Source organism: Microcaecilia unicolor, chromosome 7 (assembly GCF_901765095.1).
Source record: "Microcaecilia unicolor chromosome 7, aMicUni1.1, whole genome shotgun sequence".
In the NCBI taxonomy this organism is placed as follows: domain Eukaryota; kingdom Metazoa; phylum Chordata; class Amphibia; order Gymnophiona; family Siphonopidae; genus Microcaecilia; species Microcaecilia unicolor.
Window position 1 is genome coordinate 581,633 of NC_044037.1, and position 15,301 is coordinate 596,933.

The window sequence follows — 15,301 nt, forward strand, 5'->3', positions numbered from 1 at the left end:
GGTAATTGGCCGAGGACGCCATCAGATCCAGGCTTGGCCGGCCCCAGCGTTTCGTGATGTCCAAGAACGCCCGGAGCAGACAGTTGCCACTCTCCGGGGTCCAAGGTATGGCGACTGAGAAAGTCCGCCTTGACATTCATGACTCCCGCAATGTGGGCCGCCGACAGCTGTTCCAGGTTCGCTTCCGCCCACAGGCATAGCCTCATGGCCTCCTTGGCTAGAGGGGCGCTCCTGGTACCTCCCTGGCAATTGACATAGGCCACAGCCGTGGCATTGTCCGACAGGACCCACACAGGCCTCAGCACCAGTACCGGGAGAAACTCTAGAAGCGCCAACCGAATGGCTCGGAGTTCCAGGAGGTTGATGGACCATTTCGTCTCTGCAGGAGACCAGAGCCCCTGCGCTGTCCGTCCCAGGCAGTGGGCTCCCCAGCCCGTCAAGCAGGCGTCCGTCGTGACGACAACCCACTCCGGGGTCGTAAGAGGCATTCCTGCGGACAGCTTGCCTGGCCTCAGCCACCAGCTCAGCGCTGGATCCAAAGGAAGGCATACGGTGTAATCCTCCGAGACTGGAGTCCACCGCCGCAGAAAAGAGTGCTGTAGTGGTCTCATATGAGCCCTGGCCCAGGGTACTACCTCCATCGTGGCCGTCATGGAGCCCAACAGCTGCACATAGTCCCAAGCTCGAAGAGTAGAGGAGGCTAGGAACTGGTCCACCTGGGTCTGAAGCTTGACGCTCCGGTTGTCCGGCAGGAACACTCTGCCCACTTGGGTGTCGAATCGAACTCCCAGATACTCCAGGGACTGAGTCGGACGCAGCTGGCTTTTCTCCCAGTTGATGACCCATCCCAGGGAGCTCAGAAGAGCAATGACCCTGTCTGTAGCTCTCCCGCACTCCGCATAGGAAGGGGCTCGGATCAGCCAGTCGTCCAGATAGGGATGGACTTGCACTCCCCTCCTTGCGGAGATAGGCCGCGATGACCACCATTACTTTGGAGAAGGTCCGCTGAGCCGTAGCCAACCCGAACGGGAGGGCTCTGAACTGGAAGTGTCGGCCCAATACTGCAAAGCACAGAAAGCGCTGATGAGGCGGCCAGATGGGAATATGTAGGTAAGCTTCCTTGATGTCCAGGGAGGCCAGGAATTCTCCCTTTTTCACTGCAGCTATTACGGAGCAGAGGGTCTCCATCCGGAAGTGCCGAACTATCAAGGCCCGATTGACTCCCGTGAGGTCGAGAATAGGCCGAGCAGAACCTTCTTTCTTTGGCACCACAAAGTAAATGGAGTAGCGCCCCTTGCCAAGCTGATCTACTGGCACCAGGACCACCATGCCCAGGCGGATCAGGTTGTTCAAAGTCTGCTGCATGGCAGCTGCTTTGACCTGGGACTTGCAAGGAGAGTTTACAAACCGTCTCTTAGGGGTCGGCAGAACTCTAGCTTGTAGCAGTCTCTGATGACTTCCAGAACCCAAGCGTCTGAAGTTACCCTGGTCCACTCGCCCAGAAACGAAAACAACCTTCCTCCTAACTGCACTGGGCCATGGACCAGGTCCCTGTCATTGGGTACTTGACCCTGAGGGCGGGCCGGAGGACGAACCTCCGGGACGGTGGTCCCTGCGAAAGGAATGCTGCTTGGGGGAGAAGTTCCATTTGAAGGAAGCGGAGGCAGAGGAGGCCGACTTGCCCGGGCGATACCAATGGGCTTCCTGGAATCGGCCCTTATAGGAACCAGGACGGGCACTGCCGGCCTGAGTCCTGACCTCCAGCAACCTCTTGCCCTTGGACATGCCGAGCTCCGTCACGATCTTGTCCAGCTCGTCCCCAAAGAGCAGCTTGCCTTTAAAAGGCAACTTGGCTAGGCGAGATTTAGAGGCATGGTCAGCAGACCAGTGCTTAAGCCAGAGCCACCGCCGTGCAGAGACCGTCTGAGCCATACCTTTGGCCGAGGCTCTGAAAATATCATATAGCAAGTCTGCCAAACCGGACTCCAGGGTCGGCCATTCCGCCCTCCAGGAAGGATCCGAGGGGGAAGCCCGCTGCAAAACAGTCAGGCACGCCCTAGCCACGTAGGAGCCGCAAACCGAGGCTTGCAAACTCAGATTGGCCGCCTCAAAGGAAGACTTTAAGGCCGCCTCCATTCTCCTGTCCTGAGCGTCCTTCAGGGCAGTGCCACCTTCCACCGGCAGCGCCGTTTTCTTAGTCACGGCAGTGATTAAGGAATCTACCGTGGGCCAGACAAAGGCTTCCCGTTCCCCCTCAGGCAAGGGGTACAGACAGGACATAGCCCTGGCTACTTTCAGGCTCGCTTCAGGGGCATCCCATTGCGCTGAAACTAAGGTCTGCATGGCTTCATGAACGTGGAAGGTTCTACGCCGGCACTTCGTTCCCAGCATAATGGCGGAGCCAGTAGAGGCTGAGAGAGGGCTTTCCTCCGGAGAGGCAATCTTCAAAATGCTCATGGCCTGCCCAAGCAGGTTGGGCAAATCCTCTGAGTGAAAAAGCCGCGCTGCAGAAGGGTCGTCCGCTCCATCCGAGCGAGGATCGGTCTCTTCCACAGAGTCCGCTAAGGATCTCTGGGAGAACTCAGACACGCTGCCGTCGTCCACATCAGAGGAGACCGAGTCCCCCGAGGGTGGAAGATCCACCTGAGGGCGCTTAAGCATAGAGGCCTCATCACCCCTATCAAAGAGGTGAGCAGGGGCAGAGTTCTGCATAAGAAAGGCCTGATGCAACAGCAAAATGAACTCAGGGGAGAAACCCCCCCAGTCTGTGCATTTCTGCAGCCTGTGCCGTGGCCCTAGAGGCGCCCTCCATCTGTGCTCCCAGTAGCGGGGGAGAGACGTGTTGCGCGTCCAAAATGGCGTCTGGCGCGAAACTCTGAGGAACCGCGCTAGAAGAATGGCGCTTTCATTTCGCCGACTTTTTACTGTCGCCCGAGTCAAGGACGACCAAGCTGTTAACGTCTCCCCCCTCGAGGGTGGCCCAAGAAGACGCCGTCCGAGCAGCGTGGCCGGTCACGACCGGGAGGGCGGTCTGCAGGGGATGGGCGCCTAATGCGGGAAAGGCCGCCGCGTCAGAGGAAAAACTGGGGAACTCTCCCGGCTCCAAAAGGGCGCCCAAAAAAGTCGACTCTACCTACGAGCCCCCTGCTTCCCCGCTAGGCACGTGAACGCGTTCCGGGGAGCGTCTTTTTGCGCCCTTGCCATCCGAGGCCATCGCCACGTGGAGACCGTTCGGGGAACCCCCTGCCCGCTAGTAAAAGGTAAAAATTACCTGCTTCTTGCTCCGAGCAGCGACGACTTGTTCCAGTGAGCAGCTGCAAATGGACGTCCTTTTTGAACATTAAAATTTTTTTTTTTTTTTTTTTTAACGGAGCCAGCGGGAGGGGGAAGAAAAGGAGGGACCTGGCACCACCAGGTTTGCACTTGCTCAAGAAGAGCCCTCAACCCCAGGTACTCAACAAAACCTAAGAATTAGGCTTGGAGACCTAGCCAGAGCTGCTGCTGTGTGTGACCACCACCTGCTGAGATAGAGAACATACTGAGGAGTTTCCGGCAGCACATGACCACATATAGGGAGGCAAAAGATTGCTCTCTATCTCCACCTGCTGGTAGATGGACACAACCCACCAGTCTATGGATTGATCGGCTTGATGATAGGGAAAGTATGAATTATAATGTTTCATAGAATAGAAGATTGGATTTTGAAGAATGAAAGAGATGAGAAGCTTTGTTACACTGAGCATGGGAAAGAGATTAGAAAGTTAAAGTTTCAGTAGTGCTATAATTTTATTTGTACCAAAAGGACTATGTTAACTAGAAGCAAGAACACTGTAACAAGAGTAATACAAGTAAAATGGGAACATGTGTAACAGGGTCACTTACAGAGTGAATTAAATAGAAAACCAAATGACAGATAAGTGGTTATATTAAAAATAATCTGATGTACAGAGATCCTCCATAGGAGGAACACTTAATAAAGGAAGAGATGTGCAGGCACTGAATTATAAAGGTCATATAAAAAGCAGTGACTGATGGTATAAATACACTTGCTTTTCTACTTATTTTCCAAGGTCAATTATTTTGGTGTGTACATGGAAAAAACAAACAAACAAAGCTTTTATGTAAAAAGAAGAGGGCTAGTTTGCTCATGCATTGAACTAATCTGAACTTATGAAACAGGAACCTACACTAATAGAATTAAATGGTTGAGATAAATCTGCATCTTGACTCACTGCCTATACATTTGTATTTCAAACCAAGCCCAAGATATGGTTGTTATATTTGTTTAAGTTTAAATAGTCTTATTTAGGGATCTTGTGAACTCACTTTGTCCTTTTTCATGCATGCTGATGTTAATTTTAATAAAAAGATCCAAAGATAAAATTAAAGAAAAAGAAAAAAAACTTTGTGTTTATCAGAAAAGCACATGGCTTAATTTATGAAAATATCTGACTCCATATAGATATGGAAAAATGTGGGTAAAACACACACATGAGAATCAAATACTGACTCCCTGCAATGAGGTATCTTTGTCTCATTCTTTTCAATTTCCCTGTAAATCACCTTATAGGTACAAGTCACAATTTAAAACAAAGCCCTCTGAAATCCCCTGCTTGACAAGCAGCTGCCACAGGGTAAACGTCATGCTTCATTCTCAGAGTCCAAGTCACTATCATCTCCAATAGAAGGGAATTCCTCACTGTCTTCATCTTCTTCTGAAAGCTGGACTTGGCTAAGCACACTTGGTCCACATTGCTCCTCCTCCTCCTCTTCCTCAGAAACTTCATATCCTCCAATGCTGCTAAAACTGGTATCTCGCATATTGGACTTGAGATCATGATCATCGTAGCTTTCATAACTAAAAGAAAGAATAGGCCATTACACAAAGATTAGATCACCAGATTTAAAGCAGTGAACATATATTCTGAAAATATGCATTCCTCCAATGTTCTCCAGTGTCCCCCTCCCCCTTTTAGTCTTCTGGAAGACTTATAAGAACTTCAACACTCCAGTAAAAAATATATTGCTGTTTTCTGAAGGCAGCACCCGGTGTCACATAATAACTAATGCTTGATTAGCACTTTCAAGTGCTGCTAGAAATATTGTGATCAACCACTCTGTTGTTTCTTTAATGGCAATAGTAAGAAAAAAAATGGGGTAGGCCTGCAAGTATTACCATTATCCTAACAGCATAGGCGTTGAGAAGCCCCTCTAAGTTTAAGCTTGACAAGGCATAAAGAGAGAAAGCCTAATAGCAATCGTTCGTGTACCAACAAAACTTGTCAGGTGACCAAAAAAAAACACAACCGAAAATTATGGATTTTCTAAAAACTAAAGGGCACTTGAAAGTTAAAGGAAAAGTCTAGAAGGCCAACTGAGTAAATACTATTATCCCTGTCTGCTGTTAACAGCACCCTGCCCATTTTTTATGGATTTCCTGCTTATCTTCTTCCTTTGCCCTCACTCAGTTTACCTAATCGCCTTATAAACAAGCTCTAATCCAGTGGTTTTCATCCCAAACTCTAAAGGGCCATCAACAGTCAGGTTTTAAAGATATCCCTAATACATATGCATGAGAGACTTGATGGTAATGGAGGTAATAAGCATGCAAATCTCCTTCACATAAATTCATTATAGATATCCTAAAAATATGACCCATTTGTGACCCTCAGCTCTAGACAATGAACTATCATTGCTCAGAAAACCCCAAGCTGGCATCCAGTCATCCTGCCCATGACCGCAGTCGAACGAGCAGACATTGTGCATGCTGCCACCGCTGCCGAGGCTACTAACCCATTAGCCAGGGCTCCCGCCATCACCTTGCTAAGCGAGCCACCGCCGAGGGTCAGACAAAACCCGCGAGGGAGCAACAAGCCGACCGGACGAACACCCGAGGCAGCGGGGAGTGACCAGGGCTGCAACCACGGCCAAGCGGTTGGACGCTGCATCTGTTGCTGCCGGACACTGCCACCGAGGCCCCCACCCCGCCAATCGAGGTTCCCACTACCGACCGTCGGGCGCGCCTTCACCGAGGACCGGACCATCCCCACGAGGGAGCTACCAGCTGGCTAGGCGCTCGACCGGGGCAGGGGAGCGAGTGGAGGAACGGAGAGCATCGCTACAGAACTAAATTGCACAATTGCTGAGCCGGAGGGAACAAGTGAGAGAGACAGCAGTCGGCGGTGCTTCTGAGATTGACCCGAACGTAGCTGAACCGCCAGAACCACCGGTGAAGGAGCGAACCCATCCAATAGAAACAGCGTCGGTCCTGCAACAAAGGGACCAAAATGGTGGACGACAACGTGGACTAAGCAATTCTCAGGTTAACTTGCTCTGAGTTGAGTGTAGAGTAATGACGGCAGACCGAGGGAATGGAAATAGAGACCAACCACTACACCTTTCTAACTCAACTTGTTGTAGCTTATACAAGGTATAATTACTGATTCACTATATCACGGTAGTACTCGCTAACTCTACATTGCCAAATGCTTTATTTGCTTTCTATATCCAATAACTTTACACTGAACTATAGTCCTGCAGCCAGCTAAAAGTATAAGAGATACTACCGCACTGCTGAATGTCCACGGACACTACATTATCTACTACTTAATGTTGATACTGCTTGATATTGATACTACTAATGCTGATATTGACACTAATTAATGCTGATATTTAGTAAAGTACACTAAACACACCACAGCATAAGAGATATTACCGCACTGCTGAATGTCCACGGACACTACATTAACTACTGCTTAATGTTGATAGTGATTGATATTGATACTACTTAATGCTGATTTTGATACACTTAAATGCTGATATTGCTGAAACTACATTTATTGACTGTTTAATGTTGATACTGCTTGATACTACATTTACTGCTTTAATGTAGATACAGCTTGATGTTCAGATAAAAACCTACCACCACCAATCAACACTAACTAAGACAACATGAAAATCAACAAACTGCTCATGATCATTTATTTTCTCCCCTTAATCTATTACGCATGGACAGCTCCCAACATAGACAGCAAATTACCCACAGCACACAAACCATACACTCAAGAAGAAGAGCCAAGGGCTAAGATGTTTGAGGTCCTGGATTAAGACTCTCCTCCTAGAGAGGCTGTGATGAGAGGCTTCACAAGATCTTACAGGATGTTCAAATGAAAAACTGGGAGTCCCTTCTGTTGGTCCTTCTCCTCCCCAAGAAGTTTGACACTATGTACCGGATTCAGTCTTCTCCTGGGTTTGATAGGACCAGTTGCCTCATCATTTCCTGGTGATGGAATCTGCACTCAAAAGGGCCAGGAGTTCAGAAGAAGTGACATCACAGTGCTAGATGGCTGTCTAATTCAATAGCTCTCGCACTTCCCCATCTTAAACAGCAGAATCTATCATCATCCATCCTATAGCTCACTTCATTGTCAGCATTTGTGATGCCCGAGCACCCGGGTGCCATAAGTAAAGCTTTATCGGCACCCCACAAGAAAGGAGAACGTCAATCTGTCCAGCAGACTGGTAAGGGCTTCCATCGCCATGTGTCGCCAGCCCCCATTTCTCCTTCTGACTCTGACTCCGCTCCATCTCAGGCAGAAGTGCTAGTTGGGCCTCCTCATCAGGGAGTTTTGAAGGACTTAGCTAAGTGCCTGGAGGGACTCCGTGCTGATATTAATGCTTCTAAGGAAGAAATTCTTGAGCGCATGGACACCATTAGCACCAATCTTTGAGAGTTAGGGGGCCACGTGGAGGATCGAGAGACACAACTTGAAGAGCAGTCGGAACACCTAAATAATGTGGATTCTCGTCTCACGCGTATTACTACCCATTATGAGGAGCTACAATATAAAGTCGATGAACTGGAAAATTGGGGGTGGCGTAACAATCTCTACCTCCATAGCGTTCCTGAATCTGATATGCGAGAAATTGCTGGGAACAGACTCAGAAGTCAGCACTACAGAGACTGCATTCAATTCTGGTCGCTGTATCTCAAAAAAGATATAACGGAATTGGAAACGGTTCAAAGAAGAGCAACCAAAATGATAAAGGGGATGGAACCCCTCTCATATGAGGAGACATTAACCTCCTCCACCTAGAAGACCCAAACTCTACCAACGCACGAGAATGCAAGGACTTCCTTCAGTTATGTGATCTTACATGGCCACACATGCAAACAACCCAAATGAAAGGACACACACTCGACCTCACCTCACACAAACTGTCCACTGACCAAAACCTAATAATAACAGAAACTAACTAGACAGAAACGCCATGGACATAATAAGTACATAAGTAATGCCATGCTGGGAAAAGACCAAACGTCCATCGAGCCCAGCATCCTGTCCCCGACAGCAGCCAATCCAGGTCAAGGGCACCTGGCAAGCTACCTAAACGTACAAACATTTTATACATGTTATTCCCGAAATTGTGAATTTTTCCCCAAGTCCATTTAGTAGCGGTCTATGGACTGTTCTTATGTTCTGCTTATCTAGTTGTCTGCTGATAATTGGGTGCACCTGCATTAAGCTAAAAAAAAACAAACAAACAAAAGAACGACATATGTATCATTTTGATGTTTTAATACAATACGTTCTCATTGCATCACCATATAAATTAAAAATTACAATATTGGGTGGATAGGACACTTTGTGACCAGTGACAGAACTCAGAACTGTGCTATAATTGTCATGTTACATAACAGCACAATGAACACCGTCCAGCTACTCCTAATAATCCATTCCTTATCGCTAGTTCACCTAACACTCTTTTCTTTTCTGGACCAGTGAGTGATTTTGTATCCTGGCGGGCATAGGTACTCCTTTCAGTACCCTTCTCCACCACCGCCAACTCCAGGCTCCGCCCTTTCTGCCTCACCTCACCCCATGCTTGGAATAAACTCCCTGAGCCTATACGCCAGGCCCCCTCCCTGCCCATCTTCAAATCCTTGCTCAAAGCCCACCTCTTCAATGTTGCCTTCGGCACCTAACCACTATACCTCTATTCAGGAAATCTAGACTGCCCCAACTTGACATTTCGTCCTTTAGATTGAGGAGTGTGGTAGCTCACCTGAAGAAACTCATACCAAATCAACCTTCCGTGGGCACATTTTACATGCTACCCAAGATCCACAAACCGGGAAACCCTGGCAGACCAATCATATCAGGTATTGGCACACTCACGGAAGAAATATCTGGATTCATAGAGGGAATTCTGAAACCTCTCGTACACAAAACTAACAGCTTCATACAAGACACCACAGACTTTCTGAATAAAGTGAAAAATATCAAGCAACTACTACCTAACACCCTTCTGGTCACGATGGATGTAGAATCACTATACAGCAACATTCCACATGCGGATGGCATAGCTGCATGTGGAAGACTCCTAAAAAAAATTCACACTGGACCATCAATACTCACCAGAAACTATTACAAAATTAATCAAATTCATTTTAACTCACAACTACTTCCACTTTAACAATGATATCTATCTGCAAATAATGGGCACTGCGATGGGCACCAGGACAGCACCCCAATATGCCAACCTTTTTATGGCTGAGCTGGAAGAGACATTTCTGAATACACACCAGACCAAACCTCTAAAATACTACCGGTACATCGATGACATTTTTATGATTTGGACGGAGGGTGAAGAAACTCTGAAACAATTTTATTCTGCATTCAATACATACCATCCTACAATCAGATTTAAAATTGACTACTCCCCAGAAAAAGTCAATTTTTTGGACACCACGGTCTCAATCAGTGATGGCTGTATACAAACATCTATATACAAGAAACCCACAGACAGATGCAGCTACCTCCACAACTCCAGCTTCCATCCTTCACATACAAAAAGATCCATCATTTACAGCCAAGCCACAAGATACCACCGTATCTGCTCTGACCCAGGGGACAGAGACAGACACCTTAAAAGCCTGACTGAATCCTTCAAACAGAAGGGCTACAACCCCAAAATAATCTCCAAGAATATTGCCTCCTCACTCAAAACACCCAGGGAGAATCTGCTACAGTACAAAAAGAAATAATCCACAGACAGAATCCCACTTGTAGTGACATACAATCCAGAGCTGGAAAATCATAAGAGATCTACAACCTATACTCCAGGAGGATGAATTACTGAAAGAGATATTCCCATCCCCACCAGTACTGGCCTTCCGACAGCCACCCAATTTAAAACACAAGCTAATCAGAAGTAAACTTCAATCACAGACTGAAAAGGAACAGAAGGGCACACTTCCCTGTAATTTATCCAGTTGCAAACTATGTCAAAATATTTCACAGGTCCACAAAGGAAAGATATTCAACATAAAGGGATCTTTCACTTGCTCATCTTCCAATGTGGTATATATCATTCAGTGTAAAAAATGTAACGAAGGATGCTATATTGGAGAAACAGGCCAGATGCTTAAGACAAGATTCAATTTACATAGACATCATATGAACAATACTGGTGCCAGCAGGGTTCCCACGCCTGTTGGTCAACATTTTACAGGACCAGGACACTGTACCAGTGACTTCACAGTGAGAATCCTCAAAGGTAACTTTAAAACCATACAAGAACGTAAGACCTTTGAAGTCAGAATGATTGAATATTTTAACACCCAACAGAAAGGACTTAACAAGGATCTGGGGTTCCTAGCCCATTATAAACCATAAAGCTGTATGTCTCTGTTGATCACCCTCCCCTCACCTATCCACACCCACCCTGTTAGAATATCAATGATATGCTTTGATGTCCCCATGCATACTTCCTACCCACCCCCCTCCTCCCACCCTGTCGGACTGTCATAGTAATGCTTGAATGTTTTCACTTATATACACTGTCAGCTAGCACATTTGCTTATTTCCGATCTGAGGAAGAAGGGCAACCTTCGAAAGCTAATCAAGAAATGTATTAAGTTACTAGTAAAAAAGGCCCGTTTCTGACACAAATGAAACGGGCGCTAGCAAGGTTTTCCTCGGAGTGTGTATGTTTGGGAGAGTGTATGTGAGAGTGACTGTTTGAGAGTCAGAGTGAAAGTGCGAGTCCAATCCATGCTCCTCTGTCACCTGGCCCCTCCATTCATCCCTATCCAGCAATTCCGCTCTGTCCTTGAGGACTGCCCTGCAATCCATATGCATCCATGGCCATCTGTCCCCTCCATTCATCCCTATCCAGCAATTCCCCTCTCCCTGAGTCCTGCCCTTCCAATCCATGGCCATCCATGCTCCTTTGTCACCTGGCCCCTCCATTCATCCCTATCCAGCTATACCCCTCTCTCCCTGAGGCCTGCCCTGCAATCCATATCCATCCATGCCCATCTGTCCCCTCCATTCATCCCTATCCAGCAATTCCCCTCTCCCTGAGTCCTGCCCTTCCAATCCATGCTCCTCTGTCACCTGGCCCCTCCATTCATCCCTATCCAGCAATTCCCCTCTCTGCCTGAGGCCTGCCCTGCAATCCATATGCATCCATGCCCATCTGTGCCCTCCATTCATCCCTATCCAGCAATTCCCCTCTTCCTGAGTCCTGCCCTTCCAATCCATGCTCCTCTGTCACCTGGCCCCTCCATTCATCCCTATCCAGCAATTCCCCTCTCTGCCTGAGGCCTGCCCTGCAATCCATATGCATCCATGCCCATCTGTGCCCTCCATTCATCCCTATCCAGCAATTCCCCTCTCCCTGAGTCCTGCCCTTCCAATCCATGCTCCTCTGTCACCTGGCCCCTCCATTCATCCCTATCCAGCAATTCCCCTCTCTGCCTGAGGCCTGCCCTGCAATCCATATGCATCCATGCCCATCTGTGCCCTCCATTCATCCCTATCCAGCAATTCCCCTCTTCCTGAGTCCTGCCCTTCCAATCCATGCCCATCCATGCTCCTTTGTCACCTGGCCCCTCCATTCATCCCTATCCAGCAATTCCCCTCTCTCCTTGAGGCCTGCCCTGCAATCCATATCCATCCATGCCCATCTGTCCCCTCCATTCATCCCTTTCCAGCAATTCCCCTCTCTCCCTGAGCCCTGCCCTCCCAATCCATGGCCATCCATGCTCCTCTGTCCCCTGCCCCCTCCATTCATCCCTTTCCAGCAATTCCCCTCTCTCCCTGAGCCCTCCCTCCCAATCCATGGCCATCCATGCTCCTCTGTCCCCTGCCGCCTCCATTCATCCTTTTCCAGCAAGTCCCCTCTCTCCCTTCCATGACCCCCCCTCGCATCCATGCTCCTCTCTCTCCCATGTCCCAGCCTGGCCCGCCCTCTTCCCCCCCCCCCCCCCCCGGCATCCATGCTGTCGTTTCTCCCCTGCCCTCCCGCTCCCATTGTTGTACTTTACTGGCCACCCTCTTCTGTCCCCCCAATATGCGGTTTTTTTTTTTCTTCTTGTAAAATTTACCTCCGTGGCGGTTCCGGCAGCGAAGCGTCAGGGAAGGAGGCGGCGCTCTGGACGTCTAGGTTTCCCTTCGCTGTGTTCCGCCTTCTTTTGACGTCATCCTTGACGTCAGAAGAAGGCGGAACACAGCGAAGGGAAGGCTAGACGTCGAGAGCGCCGCCTCCTTCCCTGACGCTTCGCTGCCGAGCGATGCGATTAGTTGTGTCATTGCTCCGCCCTCGACGTCATCACGTTTGACGCGTGGGCGGGGCAGACACAATGCGATCTCACCCCCTTCACTTTGCTAAGAGAGGCTTCATTAGAACGTTGGAGGTGCGTTTTATATAGAGAGATGTCCAATAAAAAAGGTAGCATCTTATTTTCTTTTCCATGTTTTATTTTGTTTGATTTCTATTGATGTCCTTTAGATTGTAAGCTCCTTTGAGCAGGGACTGTCCTTCTTTGTTAAACTGTACAGCGCTGCGTAACCCTAGTAGCGCTCTAGAAATGTTAAGTAGTAGTAGTAATAGTAGTAGGATGATGGGGCCCTCTTGATCGTGGATCCAGGTTTCAGTTATGAATAGTAGATCAAGTTTTGCTGACGTAATCTAGTCTGTTACTATTGTTGTTTTGTTTACTACGGATCTGGCATTAACGTAGCCTATTTGAATTTTTTGGTATGGGTGTTCGGTGTTATGTGGACTTTTGTCAGTTGTCGTTCCTTAATTTGTGTGGGTTTTTTTTACCTTTCTTTCCCTTCTGTTGAGGGTGTTCACTTGTTTGTATTTTTCGTTCGTTTTGGTTGTTGTTGGTGAGGTGTATCTGTTTAGTCTGTGGTAGTTGTACAGTATGGGTATATTGCTACTTTCTGCAAGTGGGGTGGTGAGTGTTAGGTATGGCATTACTTATGTACTTATGTCCATGGCATTTCTGTCCAGTTAGTTTCTGTTATTATTAGGTTTTGGTCAGTGGACAGTTTGGGTGAGGTGAGGTCGAGTGTGTGTCCTTTCATATGGGTTGTTTGCATGTGTGGCCATGTAAGATCACATAGTTGAAGGAAGTCCTTGCATTCTTGTGCGTTGGTAGAGTTTGGGTCTTCTAGGTGGCGGTTAATGTTTCCTTGCACTAATGTATTGGAGTTGGATATACAGGTATTTGAGATAAAGTCCATGAAGTTTGACTGGCTATCGTTCCAGTTACATGGTGGTCTGTAAAACAGGGCACAGTTTAGGTGGTCTACCAGGTTTTTGTGGTGGATTCTGATTGAGGCTATTTCGAGATGAGGTGTTATGGATTCGGCAGTGGTTTCGGTGGTGAGATATGATTGGTATATAAGCGCTATACCTCACCACCTTTAGGAAACCGTTCAACCCTTTTTTAAACTCTGCCAAGCTAACCGCCTTCACTATGGGTCATTCCATGCCAAGTGGCCCAAAATTTTAAAAAGTTCCCACCATCGTGTTCTCCAATCCTGCTCAAATCCCATCTGCTGCGCGAGTCAGGCGCCAAACGAAGCCCCCCAAAACCTGAGGTCTCAAACCGCAACAGCTGCAGATCCAGACCCCCCCTCCAAAAGGCCGCCTGTCCACGAGCGCGTGACATCCACCAAAATGCCACCCCTGGGGTCCAACAAAATCCAAACACACCTACAAGAATGGCCAAAAAATCCAAATCCTGCACAGCCCCCAATGCCAACTCCGACGAAACACACCTCAAAACCACGGATGCAAAACCCAGCCAAACAAGCCAACCCAAAGTGTGCACCAAAACTGCCCTCGACTCATGGGAACACACCCGGACCAACATCCAGACCACAACAACCTCCATGCAAACAAAGACACGGACCCAAAACCCCGAACAAGCACTATGCTTGTGCTGGACACAACAATGCCAGACCTGCAACCAACCAGCATCCACAACCGCCCTGCAGGATCTCTTCAAAGTCGGCACCGCCAGCGCAAATGGCAAAATGCACCAAAGTTCAAAGCCAACCACTAAAAAAGAGTCTGCCCGAATCAGCCTGTGAACAGCACCATCTGAAAGAGAAAACTGCACTCCACAACACCGACACGCTCCCACCCTGCAATGCCACCATCAAGCAGCTATCCACCCAGGTCAAAGCATGTCACATTTTGTGTGTGCGATGTATTGCGTTGGTCCAATATGGCTGAGCCATTACTGGTTATCACATTGAAACCAGCATCCCCATCGCCATAGGGGCCACGCTCGATAGCCATGCAGTAACAGCCACGGGACCAACCATAACAAACTAAACCTATCCCTAAAATAGTGGAAAAGGGGTTCCCTCCAGACACGAGAACATACAACCCATACCACGAGAGGACAAATAGACTAGGATACATTCTGGCAACAGATTTACGATAATGAGTGGACAGCACAAATGGACTCCATATATTACCTCTCAGAATGGGACAAAAGATGGAGAAGGGTAGTTAGTGGAGTCCCTCAGGGGTCTGTGCTGGGACCGCTGCTTTTTAACATACTTATAAACGACCTCGAGATGGGAACTAGCGAGGTAATTAAATTTGCAGATGACACAAAGTTATCCAGGGTCGTCTCGTCGCAGGAGGAGTGTGAAAGATTACAAGAAGACCTCATGAGACTGGGGGATTGGGCGTCCAAATGGCAGATGAAGTTCAACATTGACAAGTGCAAAGTGATGCATGTGGGAAGGAGGAACCCGAATTACAGCTATGTTATGCAACGTTCCGCTTTAGGAGTTACGGACCAAGAAAGGGATCTGGGAGTCATTGTGGATAGGATGTTGAAATCTTCAGCTCAATGTGCTTCGGCGGCTAAGAAGGTGAACAGAATGTTGAGTATTATTAGAAAAGGGATGGAAAACAAGCATGAGGATGTTATAATGCCGTTATATCGCTCCATGGTGCGACCGCACTTGGAGTATTGTGT

General features: G+C 48.0%; 1 protein-coding gene across 1 annotated transcript in view; it reads right to left on the minus strand.

Moving 5' to 3' along the window:
• Positions 1 to 3,660: 3,660 nt before the first annotated feature.
• The window catches only part of TAF1 (TATA-box binding protein associated factor 1), a 493,091-nt gene continuing 481,450 nt past the window's right edge, over positions 3,661 to 15,301 (minus strand). The window contains 1 exon segment of the mRNA XM_030210565.1: positions 3,661 to 4,858. Within this exon segment, the coding sequence (XP_030066425.1) occupies positions 4,642 to 4,858 (217 nt within the window). The 3' untranslated portion in view covers positions 3,661 to 4,641.